The 14,166-nt window shown below is 42.2% G+C and overlaps 1 protein-coding gene across 2 annotated transcripts; it reads left to right on the top strand.

The window, feature by feature from the left end:
- Nucleotides 1–642: 642 nt before the first annotated feature.
- Nucleotides 643–6,740, top strand: LOC131468117 (sushi domain-containing protein 3). 2 transcript variants are annotated; one of them, XM_058642029.1, is made up of 5 exons: nucleotides 643–1,023; nucleotides 2,918–3,112; nucleotides 4,819–4,966; nucleotides 5,556–5,720; nucleotides 6,434–6,740. In XM_058642029.1, exons 1-5 carry the CDS (start codon nucleotides 948–950, stop codon nucleotides 6,738–6,740), a joined length of 891 nt encoding a protein of 296 aa, XP_058498012.1. In that variant the 5' UTR covers nucleotides 643–947. The 2 variants fall into 2 exon arrangements, with proteins under 2 accessions (XP_058498012.1, XP_058498011.1); XM_058642028.1 differs by having other exon boundaries at nucleotides 5,553–5,720.
- Nucleotides 6,741–14,166: the final 7,426 nt, after the last annotated feature.

Genomic DNA, 14,166 nt, shown 5'->3' with positions numbered 1-14,166 from the left:
ATATATATACTCTTTTTGATTCCATTTTATGACTGTCATATCTTATGTTTCTGTACAGAAAATATTGTTATTTGTTAAAAATTGATTTTTTTATCCACTGTTTTGCCATTTTTAACCACTTAAAACATGAAATAATGAATACAAACTCAAAGTTTAAAGAAAGGTAACAGCATAACATGTTTAATATATAAAATACTTGCCTTCTGACCTTAGTAGTGTACTTTAACACTTTAACACCATGTGTCTCATGACTTCCCCTTCCTCACACTTCAGCTGATGGAAGAAAAAGTCAAGAAAAAGCCAGACATCTCTTCATGTGATCTCACTTTACTTTGGTGTTACTTTTTTTGTGTGTTTTGCATTTTAATTCATTTTTAATTCATTTTTCTCCAACACAGTCTGAAGCATCAAAGCAGTTGGTACATCATGGTGCTACATCCTGCTCAGGGTGAAGAAGGAGAGAACATCACAGCTCTGACATCCAGCTTGACCTCACCTGCTGTAACACGCACGCACACACGCACACACACACACACACACACACACACACAGAGACAGTCATTTTTGCTTTGCTCAACAAGGTCCTCGCCGATTTACTCCAGCTGTCTCCTCCCTCCCTCCGTCCTGTCTCCAGTGCGCTGATCCGCTTTGCGCGACCGCGAGCGCAGCGCGCAATCCAAACCTGGTGCTGCTGCTGCTGCTGCTGCTGCGAGGAGGAGGAGTTGTTGTACGAGGAGGAGGAGGAGGAGAACTCAGTCTGTGGATGACAAGCCACACACACACACACACACACACATTACCAGAGGAGCCCAAGTTCGACTCCAGCCGACGGAGTCCAGGCTTGTTTACCTTGTACCCGGCACTGAGGGACACTGCTGCGCGGGCACAGCAGAAACAGGAGCGGCTGTCTGTCTGTCTGACTGTCTGTCTGACTGTCTGTCACAACCATGTCAGCTGCAACAGCTTCAGTAGCAGATGTGTCCAGGACTGACAGAGATGACGCCCGTCACCGGAATAACTCCGGTAAGTCGTGGAATAATAAACCAAAAGCAAAACTGGCTACTTGGGTCGAGCGCGTGGACAGTGACTGTGTGTGTGCGCGCGTGTACGTACTTGTAGGCTATTTGTTACCAGTTTATGACCTGTACAAGCATAAACACTCACGCCCATAGACACCAAAACCTGGTCCTCATAAGGGTGAGCCTCATTTCTGAGGAGCTGCTTCAGTATAAGGCTAAGATTTGGGTTGTGGTTATGGTTATGGTAAGGGTTAGGCATTACCTGGTTGTGGTTTAGGCTGGTTAACTGATTGTGTCCAGGTGAATAGAAGTCAGTGAGAGTCCTTGAAAGCATAGCAGTGTGAACCATGTCTGTGTCTGTCTGTCTTTCTGTCATTTTAAGGACAAAAGGACATTTTAACATTGTAGGAACGGTGTGCCTCATCCTCACAACTTCAACTGGCTTTTAAGGGGACTCTTTAAAGGCACAGTATGTAACATTTATTGTCTCTCACCTCACTCTCCCCTCCCCCCCCCCCCCCTCGTGTGTTGGAGAACCTTCAGTGAGCATCAAAACTCAAAAGGTGTTGAGTTTGTCTGTAGAAACATGGTGGCGGCCTCCATAGACCTGAGCCAGCTCCGGATGTAACTATACATGACTCACATTGGGCTAATGAAACACAACATTTACCAACCGAAATTCTTGCAAAATTAATACCAAACAATACCAAACATGAATGTTGGTCTGGTGTCTGATCAGAGGACAGTCGCCTGTCAGTCAGTGAGCATTAACACACACACACACACACACACGTTTCCTGCAGAGAGACTATTATAATTCAAAATGAGAGAAAACAAAGAGGAAATGAAAAGTGGTCGCTCGTTGCACCAGTGCACAGCTGCTTATCTCACACGCTCACACGTTACCACACACGTTACGCCTACTCATCAGCAATAAAGTGTGTCCTTGTGTTATATTAACTTGAATTTGGTGCTTATGGCCATCACTCAAGAGTCTACAGTTAACAGTGCATCACTTTCTTTATCACATTAGAAAACTAAAAAAATGAGAGTATTTTCATTCATAAAATCCTCACTTAGTGGTTAAATGGTTAAAAAAAAAACAACCAGACCAGACCAGAGAAAATGTTATTTGTTCTTTGACTAAAGATACTCACGACTACTGTCGTAAAGGAACAAATAAATCCAGAAGTTACTCACATTTAATAAGCTGAAATAACAGAACTCAAACAGCTTTATTGATCATCACAACAGTCATTAATTATTAATCCATTCACTGGTGAAACTTCAGTGTAAATGCAGCCTGTCACATTTTTGGCCGGTCTTCTGAAACCACTTTAGACTTAATTTTCACATTGTTCTGAAACCTAACGGCAGGTTTCCTTCAGTTTCCTTGCCTTTTGATTTTTTTTTCTTCCTGGACCTGATCACATTTCCCCTCCTGCTGGAAATCACCGGATTGATGTCATGATGTTTGTTTCTTCACATTCCTGCAGCTTGTGTCATGATGAAGTGATAGTTGTTGGAGATTCATTGTGCCAGACAGACTGCTGAGGCCTCCCCTCCTGTAATATGCTGAGCACTGTGTGATAACCGGTGGGGCAGCATGGCTCCAGATGGCCTGGTGCGTTTCCACTCGCCTTGCAGGCATTTTGTTTAATGATTTATCACATTTCCTGCTTTGATACTGTCAGAATTCGATGTAGCAGCAGCAGCAGCAGCACCGTGGTGTTTTGCACGCAGTTGTTTGCAGCCCTACAGCGGTTCAACACTGATAGCTGTGGAATCGTGGTCCCATTCCAGCCTCATCTGCAGTGCTTCCTGCTCTGTTGTTGTTCAACTTGCATCCCCAGTGTTTCAGGAACCAGCTGACCGTTCATCCGTTCTTTCCTTCTCAGGCCGGTCCCCGTCTCAGTGTGCACCGATCCCGCTGCCAGCCCTGGGCACACAGAAGATCGTCCAGGGCAATGGCACCACCGTGGGCACGGTCATCTCGCTGCAGTGTCCGGCCAAACACAAACTGGTAGGGCAGCAGCTGACGTGTGTCCTGGACAGAAACAGCACCCACTGGGAGGGGAAGACGTTCTGTCAGCGTAAGTAGAAACAGAGACAGGAGTGAAATGCTCAGTATGTGAATTACAGGTGACCATGAGCACCTGGTAGTGCTGCCACACGGAAAATAATCAGCTGTACTCATGTGTTCACGTCAGATTTTATATATATTTATATATATATATATATATATATATATATGTTGTGTGGGGGGTTTTTTGTGATGAAATTTGTCTTCAATAAGGAAAAAAGGAACATTATCATTAACACGTACTGTATATACACATCAAGGACAAAAAGTACGATACCAATAATGATTGTAACGTAAAAAAAATAGCACTTTAGCCAAGAAAAAAGAGCGATGACAATAACTAAGATGAAATAAAGAGGAAAAATAACAACAGCAAAACATTCATATCAGATAGTGGATATACAAGGTTTTAAAAAAGGTCATTTTTGAGACCACAGTGACCTTTGACACTGGATGACCCAAATCTAAATCACTTCTTCCTTCAGTTTAAGTGTAAGTTTGTGCCAAATTGCAAAGGATTCCCCAGTGAACAGAGTTACACTTACATACACAGAGTGTGTAGACATTGTTTTGCCAACAAAACAATAGCGATGACAATACATGAGATGAAATAAAGAGCTAATCCACGGCTAATCCAGGTCATTCCTGTGATAGTACATACACAAGGTTTAAAAAAAAAAAAAAAAAAGGCCACAGGGACCTTGACCTTTGACCCTGGATGACCAAATTTAAATCCCATCATCCGTGAGTGACAGTATGTTCCAAATTTCAAAGAATTCCTCAATAAGCTTCTTCAGATTAAGGCTGTCACACAAATTATTATTGTTTCAAATGATGAATCTAACCATCCATCCGTCCGTCTTCTACCACTCCATCCTCCACATGAGGGGGTCGCTGTGCCAACCCCAGCTGACTATTAATCTAACCATAATTCTTACTATTATTCAACTTAAATCTAATGACTAATTCAGAGATTAACTGTTATTTTCCCATCACGATCACAGATGCAACGTTCACACAAGAATGGGAGTGACAGGCGGACATAATGAAAAACAAGCGTTTTTCTGCTTTATCCACATTATCATGATGCAAATCATTATGCATTTTAAGGTAATGGCATTGTTGTTGTTCAATTGAGATTAAGCCTCCAGGAAATGAGCGTAATCCACTGGAGCCAAAGAGACGCGGCTGCTTGAGATAAAATGCTCCAAATGCTTTTTCCTGGCAGAACTGCAGCGGCTGCAGAAAGTTCCCCTGAACTGTCGGTCTTCTCATCATTCTGAAGAGATGGAATATATATTAAACATTATGTGGCTAACGGAGCAGTGCTGCATGAAGACGCTCAAAGTCGCAGGGCGATAATTAACGCCGCAAATTAGGTGAAGGAAAATGACTTGTGGGCTGTTTAAGGTGAATATTAATTCCAGTGCAGGTGGAGAGGAATAACTTCACTGACTGTAGCTGCGCTGTTGAGTCATTATTCTGAGGAGTGAGGGGAGGGGAAAGATAATTATATTTCGGTCATCATGAGTCGTGAGAGAAAAAAAACGAAACTGTCTCAATGAAAACACGGAATATTGGCCTTTGCATGATAAGCAGCAGGTGCACTGTGACGTACAATGGCTTCTCATTTCTGTTGTGAAACAAAAGTGAAACAGTCACATGGTGAGGAAACCTCAACGGTCGTCTCTTTCCCGCCTCTCTCTCTCTCGTCAGCTCTGACTCCCTACGAGGACTACGGTTTCCGTGTGGCCGTGGTGGCGTCCATCATCAGCTCGGCCATCATCCTCCTCATGTCCATGGCCTTCATCACCTGCTGCTGGGTGGACTGCATCAAAAAGGAAGCGAAGAAAAAGCAGGAGAGGTGAGTGAGGAGCGATGGATGGAAAAGGATGATGACAAGTGAAAGTACACGTGTACACAGGGAAACCTTGTGGTCTTCTGTGTAGATACACACACACACACATAGCAACACTATTTTCAGTGGAACTAAATGTTGGTGATTTAGTTCAACCTGTGAGAGGGTCATATGATGCATCTAAAGAAATGTGATTCAGTGTTGACTGCATATGGAACTGTCTGTGAAGTTAAGGGACAACGCTGCAAAAAAATGCAGAAAATATAACCACTATTAAGGGACCTGGACAGGTCACGAGTCCATCACAGGGACACATAGAGACAAACAACCATCCACTCTCACACTTACGGTCAATTTAGAGTTTTCAGTTTACCCCAAATCTGCATGTTTTTGGACTGTGTGAGGAAACATGCAAACTCCGTGCAGAAAGGCCCGTGTTCTGATATATAAATAAAGTGAATGACCCTATTACTGAAAGTAAAAGTCAACAAATACTGCGCTGAAGTGAAACATGTTTAATCACAGAGTAAGGGGCTCATAAATAAGAGTCCGGCTCCTGTTCACCACTTATAGACTGAGTTTCTTTTCCCAGCAGGGCATCAAACATGTGCCAGTTTGAGGAGCAGGTCCAACACCGGGACAACAACTGGTCTCACTTCAGCCACAAAGGCAGGAACAACAACAACAACACCCAGGAGAAGATGCTGTCTCTGTGGGACACTCACAACCCGCCTGCGTGTGACAACAGGCAGACCTGCAGGTCAGACATTAAGTCGGGGAGTGATTTTGCCCCCCAGCGTGTCCCTGACTTTTGCCCTCAGTCAAAACATGTGTCTCTGCCAGCAGAGACACAAGGTTGTGTGATTCAAATAGACTAAAAACACACAGATCAGCAAGCCAGAGTAAAAAAAACCCAAAAAAAATACATTAGAAATAACAAATAAAGCTTATTGTGTTTTTTCCAGGCTGACAAATTATACACATGAAACTTAAACATCCATTCCATCATGTCATCACGAGAGTATGTTTGCCATTAGACAGCATTTCTTTTCTGCATCACTTTATAAATCGCTCACTCCATGCACCAAATCCCATAGAGAAAAATCAGCAATTTTACATCAAGAATTATCGATCCACTGCTGCCGCCATCAGTAATTTATGCGTGGTATTTTGTGACTTTGGTGTTTGGAATCCTTTGTTGCAGATCTACCCTGAGCAACACACAGAGTTTCCAAATGAGTCAGCGGTAAATCAGCAACTCCTGTGTCTGGGAAAACTGAAAAAACAAATGCTGATTTTCTCGTTGTGTGGGAGAGTTTACGCACTAGTTTCCAGTCATAAAATGATGTCTGCAGGCAAGATAAAGCAGGGAAGACAGTGTTTAACTGTGCCGTAGACTTTATTGGGCGAGCCTTTTGTGAAGTGGCTGAAATGTGGCTCACTTGAATTCTCCTCCTGTCTTTTTCTCCACAGATGCCATCAGGAGTTCTCTCACAGACATGTCCACACAAACAGCCCCTCCGCTCACCTTGCTCCTCTCCCCGGTCCGGACTACGAGCAGCCTCTCATGGCACAGAATCCACCGCCACCTCAGTACCCCGGACCTAACTTGTCCCCCTATCAAACCACGAGCCCGAGCCTGGTCCAGATCTCGGCAATGGGGCCCAGGCTGGTGTGGCAGTATGACAGGCCGCATATCGGTCAATCGACTGCGGAGGACTTTAACACGAGGAGTTCAAACCACGCCAAAGAATTTTCCATAAGGATTATATCGGTGTGAGAACACGAGCCAAGAACTCATTTAACGTACATCACTGTTCGCTTAATCAACGAGGATGAAGGGGGAAGTTACTCACCTCATTTTTATTGTCTGCACTCAAACTCATAGATGCCTTTTGCAAACTGTGATTGCACACTGCCCTCTGCCTGTAAAGAGAGGACATTACACCTTCAGGACTCCAGCCTTGTCGGGTGGACAGAGACACAGGGAGAGCTGGACGAGCAGCTGGGCTGTTGTGATTGTAAATATAACGTTGGGAGAATTTAACAGTGTTAAAGTAAAAGTTTACTGGCTTTAAGTGAGACTACTGCAATTATATGTCCAACTGAGGCATGAATGTAAAGTGACGTGTTAACATGACACAGCAGCATTGCGGTGATTTTCACTGTCATGCGTAATGAAGTGCAGGCGGATGACAAAGTGAAGGAAAGTGTGAATAAATGAGTGGAGACATACAACATACTGTCTGCCTGCAGGTGCTTCTACATGGTGCTGAATGTCGTGAGATGAGTTTTTGATTTTCGGCTGACATGTTTGGCAGCCATTGACACCACCGTCATGAGTGAATGTATATTAAAAGAAAGAGTGTTCATCACTTGAGTAGAGTTTTTATGAGGTGCTAAAAATTGAACGGTGAAAGAGTGGATGTACCTTCCATCCATCTTCTACCACTTTATCCTCCACAGGAGAGTCACGGGGGGGTGCTGTGCCAATCTCAGCTGACATAGGGCGATAGGCGGGGTCATACACTGGACAGTTTGCCTGTCCATCACAGGTACACATAGAGACAACCGTCCACTCACACCTACGGTCAATTTAGAGTGTCCAATTTACCTAATCCCCATATTGCATGTTTTTGGACTGTGGGAGGAAACCAGAGAAAACCAGAAAGTCCCCTTTTTCCGACTGCGTCACAAACCCGGGTGTGCTGCAAAGGCAAGAGTGCTAACCACTACACCAACGTGTGGCCCATGGATGTACCTTAAAGCTGTTATTTGTCTCTTTTGGAATCCTCTTAAAATCTTAATGGACATCAGTTAATGTCCAAGGATTTAGACTCTGGTTGTGTTGAAGGAGGTGCTCCCAGGCTGATTTTTCTCTATTCTCTTTCTGTAGACTTTCTGTGTGTGAGAAAGTCCAGTTTCCATCCTTAAAATACTGTCTATCATTGAGAAAAAGCAGCAAACTTATTCTGAAGAAAGCAAAGTCATACCTCATATGACCACACTGCAGAAATCCTGAACTGTCCCTTTAACAAAAAGTGCGAAAACTTATGTCCAGGAATGTCAGGTGTGTGATGTCATAAAAAAATGTTCTTTAATTGACAACAAGTCTTTTTTATTCTCCTTGTAGATGTTTGATTTGGCTGTTGTTTTTCAAAAGTGCTGGTGGCCTCACATTGTGAGTGTGTGTCAGTAGTAACGCGTTATTAGTAACGCCGTTACTTTACTCAGTAACTAATAATGTAACTCGTTGGTTTTTTTTTTAATTCAGTAACTCCGTTTCCGTTACCAAACGCTGCGTTACTCCGTTCCTTTTGGTGAGGTTTTAGCGATCAATAAAGTTTAATTGAATTGAAAAACAAAACACTTCCTCTTTAGCGTCCCACACGTAATCAACGAAGATACGTTTCTACTCGTGGAGTTGTTCACATTGTTTTCAGCTGGAGAGCAGAGGGAAAATTTCGGTAACTTGTAGACTGTGTCCCGGTTCAGAAATAAACAACAGCAACAGCAACCTGCTGAAGCACCTGGAGAAGCTTCGACAAAGTTAGCAGCTAAGGTAGCTAAGGTAGCTAACGCAGCAGCGCGCACACACCCACTCCACCCAAGCAGCAGCGGAAGGACCCATAGCCAGGCACAACTTAATATAACAATAGCACGGTATGTTTAATTGTTTATTTGCTATCAGGCTATTATTCCAAGAGTCCAATGGTACAATTTTACAGATAAAAACACGTGTTTTTTCCCCTCAGATATGTAGTGGAAACATGCGACCCAACTCCAGAGTGGAGGACCCTGCTTTCAGACAGATCATCAGCATGGTGCCGTGCACAGGTAATAATAATTATGATGATGATAATAATAATATAATAACAATAATGATGATAATAACAATAATAATAATAATAATAATAATAATGCAATCTGCAATCACACACGCAAGAAAGGATCGATTTTTAGACCCAATGAAACTGTGTTTGGACACGTTTTGGCTGCTTTTACCTTCCCAACCTCCTCCTTCATGCTACTCTCCTGTATAAACAAGCACTTTTTGAGACTCTGTTTTCTAAAGCAGGAACATGTCCCACTAATGCGTCCAACATATGTGACTTTCTTTCTTTCCCTTACCAGAATATCCTTAAGTTAGTTCAGCTAGCTGGTGGTGTTATGCATCATTTTCATATTTCATTGTCTTAAACAGAAGTTCTTAGGTGCTGAGTGAAAGCACATTAATTTGTCCAACTTGATTCTGAATAATGATTCAGATTGTTTATTTATATCGGAATATAATTTTCAGTTATTTATATCAGGATGTCTTTATTTGCTTTTAAGCCACTTTAATACCAAATAAGAAAGATAGGCTTGCAGTTTATAGGCTATGGAAGACTTAATGGCCTGACTGAAATAAATACTTTGGTGTTTGTGTCAAGGTTTGTGTTGGTGCACAACAGATCATATTGCTTGGATGATTAGATTTAGTGATGTGGATGCAAATGAATTGAAACGGTTATTTTAATCAACAGTTTGTATTATTCAGCATTAGTACAGAACTGAAATGTTTTTTTACAAAGTAACTAGTAATTGTAACTAGTTACTATTTTTCAGTAACTAGCACAACACTGGTCACATGTATGTCAGTGGGGAAATGGGTCAGAGGTCATATAGTGACACACTGACACTGCCTTGCTGTACACCAGTGTACATTTGCTTTTGGTATAGAAGGTATTTATTGTTATTTATTGACATGCAATATACTGTATAGGCTTTTTAAACATACATAAAATAGTTAGTGATAAGCTGCTCTTCCTGGGCTCTTTCAGTTTCTCAATCGGTAGTCAAGTCAACATTTAAAAGCAACCAGGGTTGGCTGACCAAAGTGCTTTATATGGTAAAAATCTAGGTAGAAGTGAAAGCCAAGGAGACGAGGCAGGTCTTTAAAAGTGATGAAAGTCGTGCAATAGAGACGCTGGTGCCAATTTAAGGCAGTCAGTTGTTGTGTAGTCCTTGTGTTCATTACAGTATTGGGATTTTTTTTAGACAACTCTATTGATCTATGGCTTCAAACCTGAAGGATTTCATCAAAAAAGGTTAAAAAAAATGTAAATAGTTTAGAGACCAAGCAGTGTGACAAGAAGTTAATCAAGAGCATTATTTGAAGTTCAAAGTGAGTTAAAGTAAAATATATATATGTATATGTGTGTGTATATATATATATATATATATATATATATATATATATATATACACACACATATGTATACATATATATGTATGTATATAAATACATGTGTATATGTATGTACATAATGTTAAAGGTACCGTAAATGTTTCTATAGGCAGTGAAATCTTAAAGCCTCAGGTCAGTTGAAGAGTGTGGTGATCAAATGAAATACTTCTAATAACTGAGATACTGTGATTTGTTTTTGAACCCCTCTCTCTCTCTCTCCATAATTCTAACTCGTCCTATCACAGACGGTGAGATTAGATGTACTGTTCTGTTTCTTCACTGGATTCAGTAAAGATGTTTTAATGACATGCGCTGAGGTCAGAAAGCGGAAGAACCATTCCTGTGAGAAGAAACACGCCATGGTAACTTCCACCATGATCACTTCCACTTCTCCTGTGCCAAACCCAGATACACGACCAAATAAAAAGAAAAGATGACACTCTGGAATAACATCACACATCCACCATGATTGTACAATGTAACAACTTACAGTATATTTCAATCCACACTTGCAGTAATTTTTTTGCCAAGATCTTGTATTTATGAAGCGAGAATTGTGCCGCTGTGTTAAGTCTTCTCCAGGACCCAAAGATTCTCATTGTGTTTAAGGTCTGGACTCTGGTGTTGTCAGAAAAGATGACTCACACTCACAATTTGAGCCCAGTGAATCCTGGTATTGTTATCTTTGAATGTGCCAGAAACATGTGGTCATTCAGTATTATTTAGAAGGTCAGCTGGGCTCAAAACATTGTTGCACCTAAACCTGAACAACTGAGGAAACAACAGATCATAACACAGGCCCTAAGGCCCTGTACTGCAGACATGAAGCCAAATATTAGTATATATACTCTGTATGTGACTTAAAGTAGCAGCTGACGTGTATTCATGACTGGTTTAATTAGTCTTGCACTACCACAGTGTTCACCATCTGCTCAAATAAAATGTAGAATATTTTTGGCATCACCTGGGGTTACATGGATTTCATAGATCTAGTTATGTAGCTGCAGGGAATCATCAGTTTTTAAAGAAGAAAGAAGAAAAAAAACCTCAAGTTTTCCTTAATATGTGGTTTTTACTGCACATATTACAATGAACTTGACTCTTGACGTACAAACTGGAATTAATTTGATTCATTTAAAAATGACCTTGCTGACCTTGACCTTGTTCGTGACCTGAGTGAACTCCTCCTCTCTCTTCATGTCAGCTGGGGATTTGCTTTAGTTTTACCCCATGAAAACATGAATCTGTAAATGAACTGCACCTTTAGTTAGTCCACTAGAGGGCACTGCTCTCTTATTCCAAGAGAGGGAGAAGAGGATGATGGGGTGTGCTGCTATAACAATGTGACAATTAAGAAGATTTGTCATTAATTCATAATGACATTCGAATTGATTATATTGAGTCAAGTTAATTAAATGCTGCATGGTAATCTGTTTACATGACTTAAAAAAGGCCCTTAAAAACTTACAATGCAGAGAAGGTACACCATATCATCTCTGCACACACAGAGACACAAAGAAAGATGGAGAGAATGAATGTGGGGAGCCAGAGAGAGGGTGAGGTCGGGGATGGGGAGGTGCTGACAGAGGCTGCAAGTGTCACCAGGGTGATTGTTCATTCAAACACTGGCATCCACCATCCCATGTGAGGGCACTATTAATAGAGCGGGTTTCAACCTCAAGCTGCTCGTTGATCGTCAACATCTCGAGATGTTAGACCTCCCACAAGGCCAGTTTGCTATCAATGAGGCCAAGATATGGAGGATATACATTATAGATGTACTGTATATATCAGTGTACAGATCTGCTCTGGAGTGGAGCTGTGTCTGTGTGTGTGTCATCAATCTGGCTCTTGGCTTGTCTGGCTGTTTCCACGGTTACCAGTGATAGTTGTGGAGGAGGGAAAAAGGATGAGATTGTGACGTCGGCTCGTCAGGCAAAAAAAAAAGAATTTGCTTTGTCACTAACGTGTTGGAGAAATTATAGATGCAAACGTGGATTAATATTCTTCAGGTGTTTCGCTGGTCGTGGTGTGAAACAGACGGCGTGTGTTTCCTCGCTGGAGTGTGAGAAATGAGCATTTGCTCGAGCTCTAATTGGGGTTTCAGTGACATGGCTGAAACAGTCTAATTAAGGCTTCAGTTTTAACAAGCACTTGTGCTGGGGTCTGTGCCGTGTTGACTGTGACTCACCAGCTGCTGCTGCTGCTGCTTCTGCTGGTCCAGAGAACCACACACACACACACACACACACACACACACACACACGTGCGCGCGGCGCACACACACACACACACAGCAGCTTAGGAGTCATGGTCACAACCAAACATTGTTGTAATTGAACAGTGGCCGTGAAGCCTGTGGTTGAGTACAGACAACAGCGACAACAGCAGCAACAATTTGACAAAATCCAACCAGCACGTCGCACCTTTGACCCAGGAAGTTGAGTTTTTAGTAACGTTACAACATTTTGTAACATGTTTTTTAGTGATTATATGATGTATTCCTTGTATGACTACTTTTACTTTCCACACATGCCCACGTACTCAAGCTCACATTTCTCATTAGGGACATCGGCCTCATTTGTACTTCCTGTTATCCTTTAATTGCGGAGTTGACCTCCTCACATAACCTCAAGCAAGTTTCCCCTGGTTACTGTTGTCTTCATTGTCTCTTTTGACCAAAACAAACATGAGCGGTTGGCACATATGGGCCTTAAACTGGAGGTGTGCATGCAGTACGTCCAAATGCAGCCAATCATGCCCACGTCATGCTAATTGGGTCACAGAAGAGAGCGAGTCTAAAACCTCAGTGGTGATGGTATGTGTTTCTTCATAGGGGTCATTGGGGTTTTCCCCTTGAACCTGGACTGAACAACCTATACTCTGAGTTAGGATTCCAAGCACTGCTTCTTTTTCTGTTGGCAGGCTTCCACAGGTCCTTGAAATCCTTGAAAGTTTTTGAACATTGTCTAAATAGACATGAGTCATCGAAAGTGCTTGAATTTTGTACAAGAAAGAAGTCGAGTCGTAACTCCTAGCATTGTTGTGGACGCTCTCGCCGCCATTGACGTGAGATTTGATGCAGAACAATGAGCGAGTAAAGTTAAACAAGAGAGAGCCAATGACGTGCTGCCTGGGAAATTCAAATTCCAGGATCTCTGTCTCAAGGACTGACTTGTCCAACATCCCAAGGACAATCACAAAGCAGGTCAATAAAACCTACAAGTTGCCCTCCCATCTTATGCTGTGTCAGCACATTCAGTCCTTAAATTTGAGCGAATTGGTCCTGGAAAGTCCTTGAGAATTCCATGAATTTGATTTGACAACCAAGGTGCGGGGACCCTGTGTGAGTTGCACTTCTGTTGTATTTGTTTCACAATACATAAGTCACAGTACACATAGCACTGTTTAATTTGTGTGTTTGTATGTTGGTACACTGTTTGTACATCTGTAGAAGTTCAAGGCTGTGATATGAGTAGTGTACTGGACACAATGAAAGTATTACATCAAGCCATTTCCTAGTGATTGTACGACGCGCTGATACAATATCAACGCTGAATTCAACAAGTGATACGGACGATTCTGTGAACGCGCAGGAACAGAGAAGACAACAGATTTGAGCCAAATTACAGCTCATTAATAAGTCGATATCTTAACTTGAAAAACCTTTGTTCAGGGTAATTGTAACATGAAATATCGTTCTGAGTCACACCCTGCCCTGCGTTCACGTGCTCAGCCCGACCGAGCACAACATCCTGGTTCAGACTTGTCTGGAAAAGCACGGTGACATCTTTGTCCAAACGTCATCCGTGTGATTAAAATTTGAAGTCTCTTCACTCGTCAGCATTTTGTGTGTGTGTGTGTGTGTGTGTGTGTGTGTGAAAGAGAGAGAGACTGTGGTTGTGTGCCTGTGTCTAACCGGTGCTCGAGGTTACTCTGGGGCAGCAGAGGAGACAGTGAGAGGTCACGTGCACCT

This window comes from Solea solea, chromosome 11, assembly GCF_958295425.1.
Source record: "Solea solea chromosome 11, fSolSol10.1, whole genome shotgun sequence".
Taxonomy (NCBI): Eukaryota; Metazoa; Chordata; class Actinopteri; order Pleuronectiformes; family Soleidae; genus Solea; species Solea solea.
The sequence above is the reverse complement of the archived record's forward strand: the minus strand, read 5'-3'. Positions and strand labels throughout refer to the sequence as shown.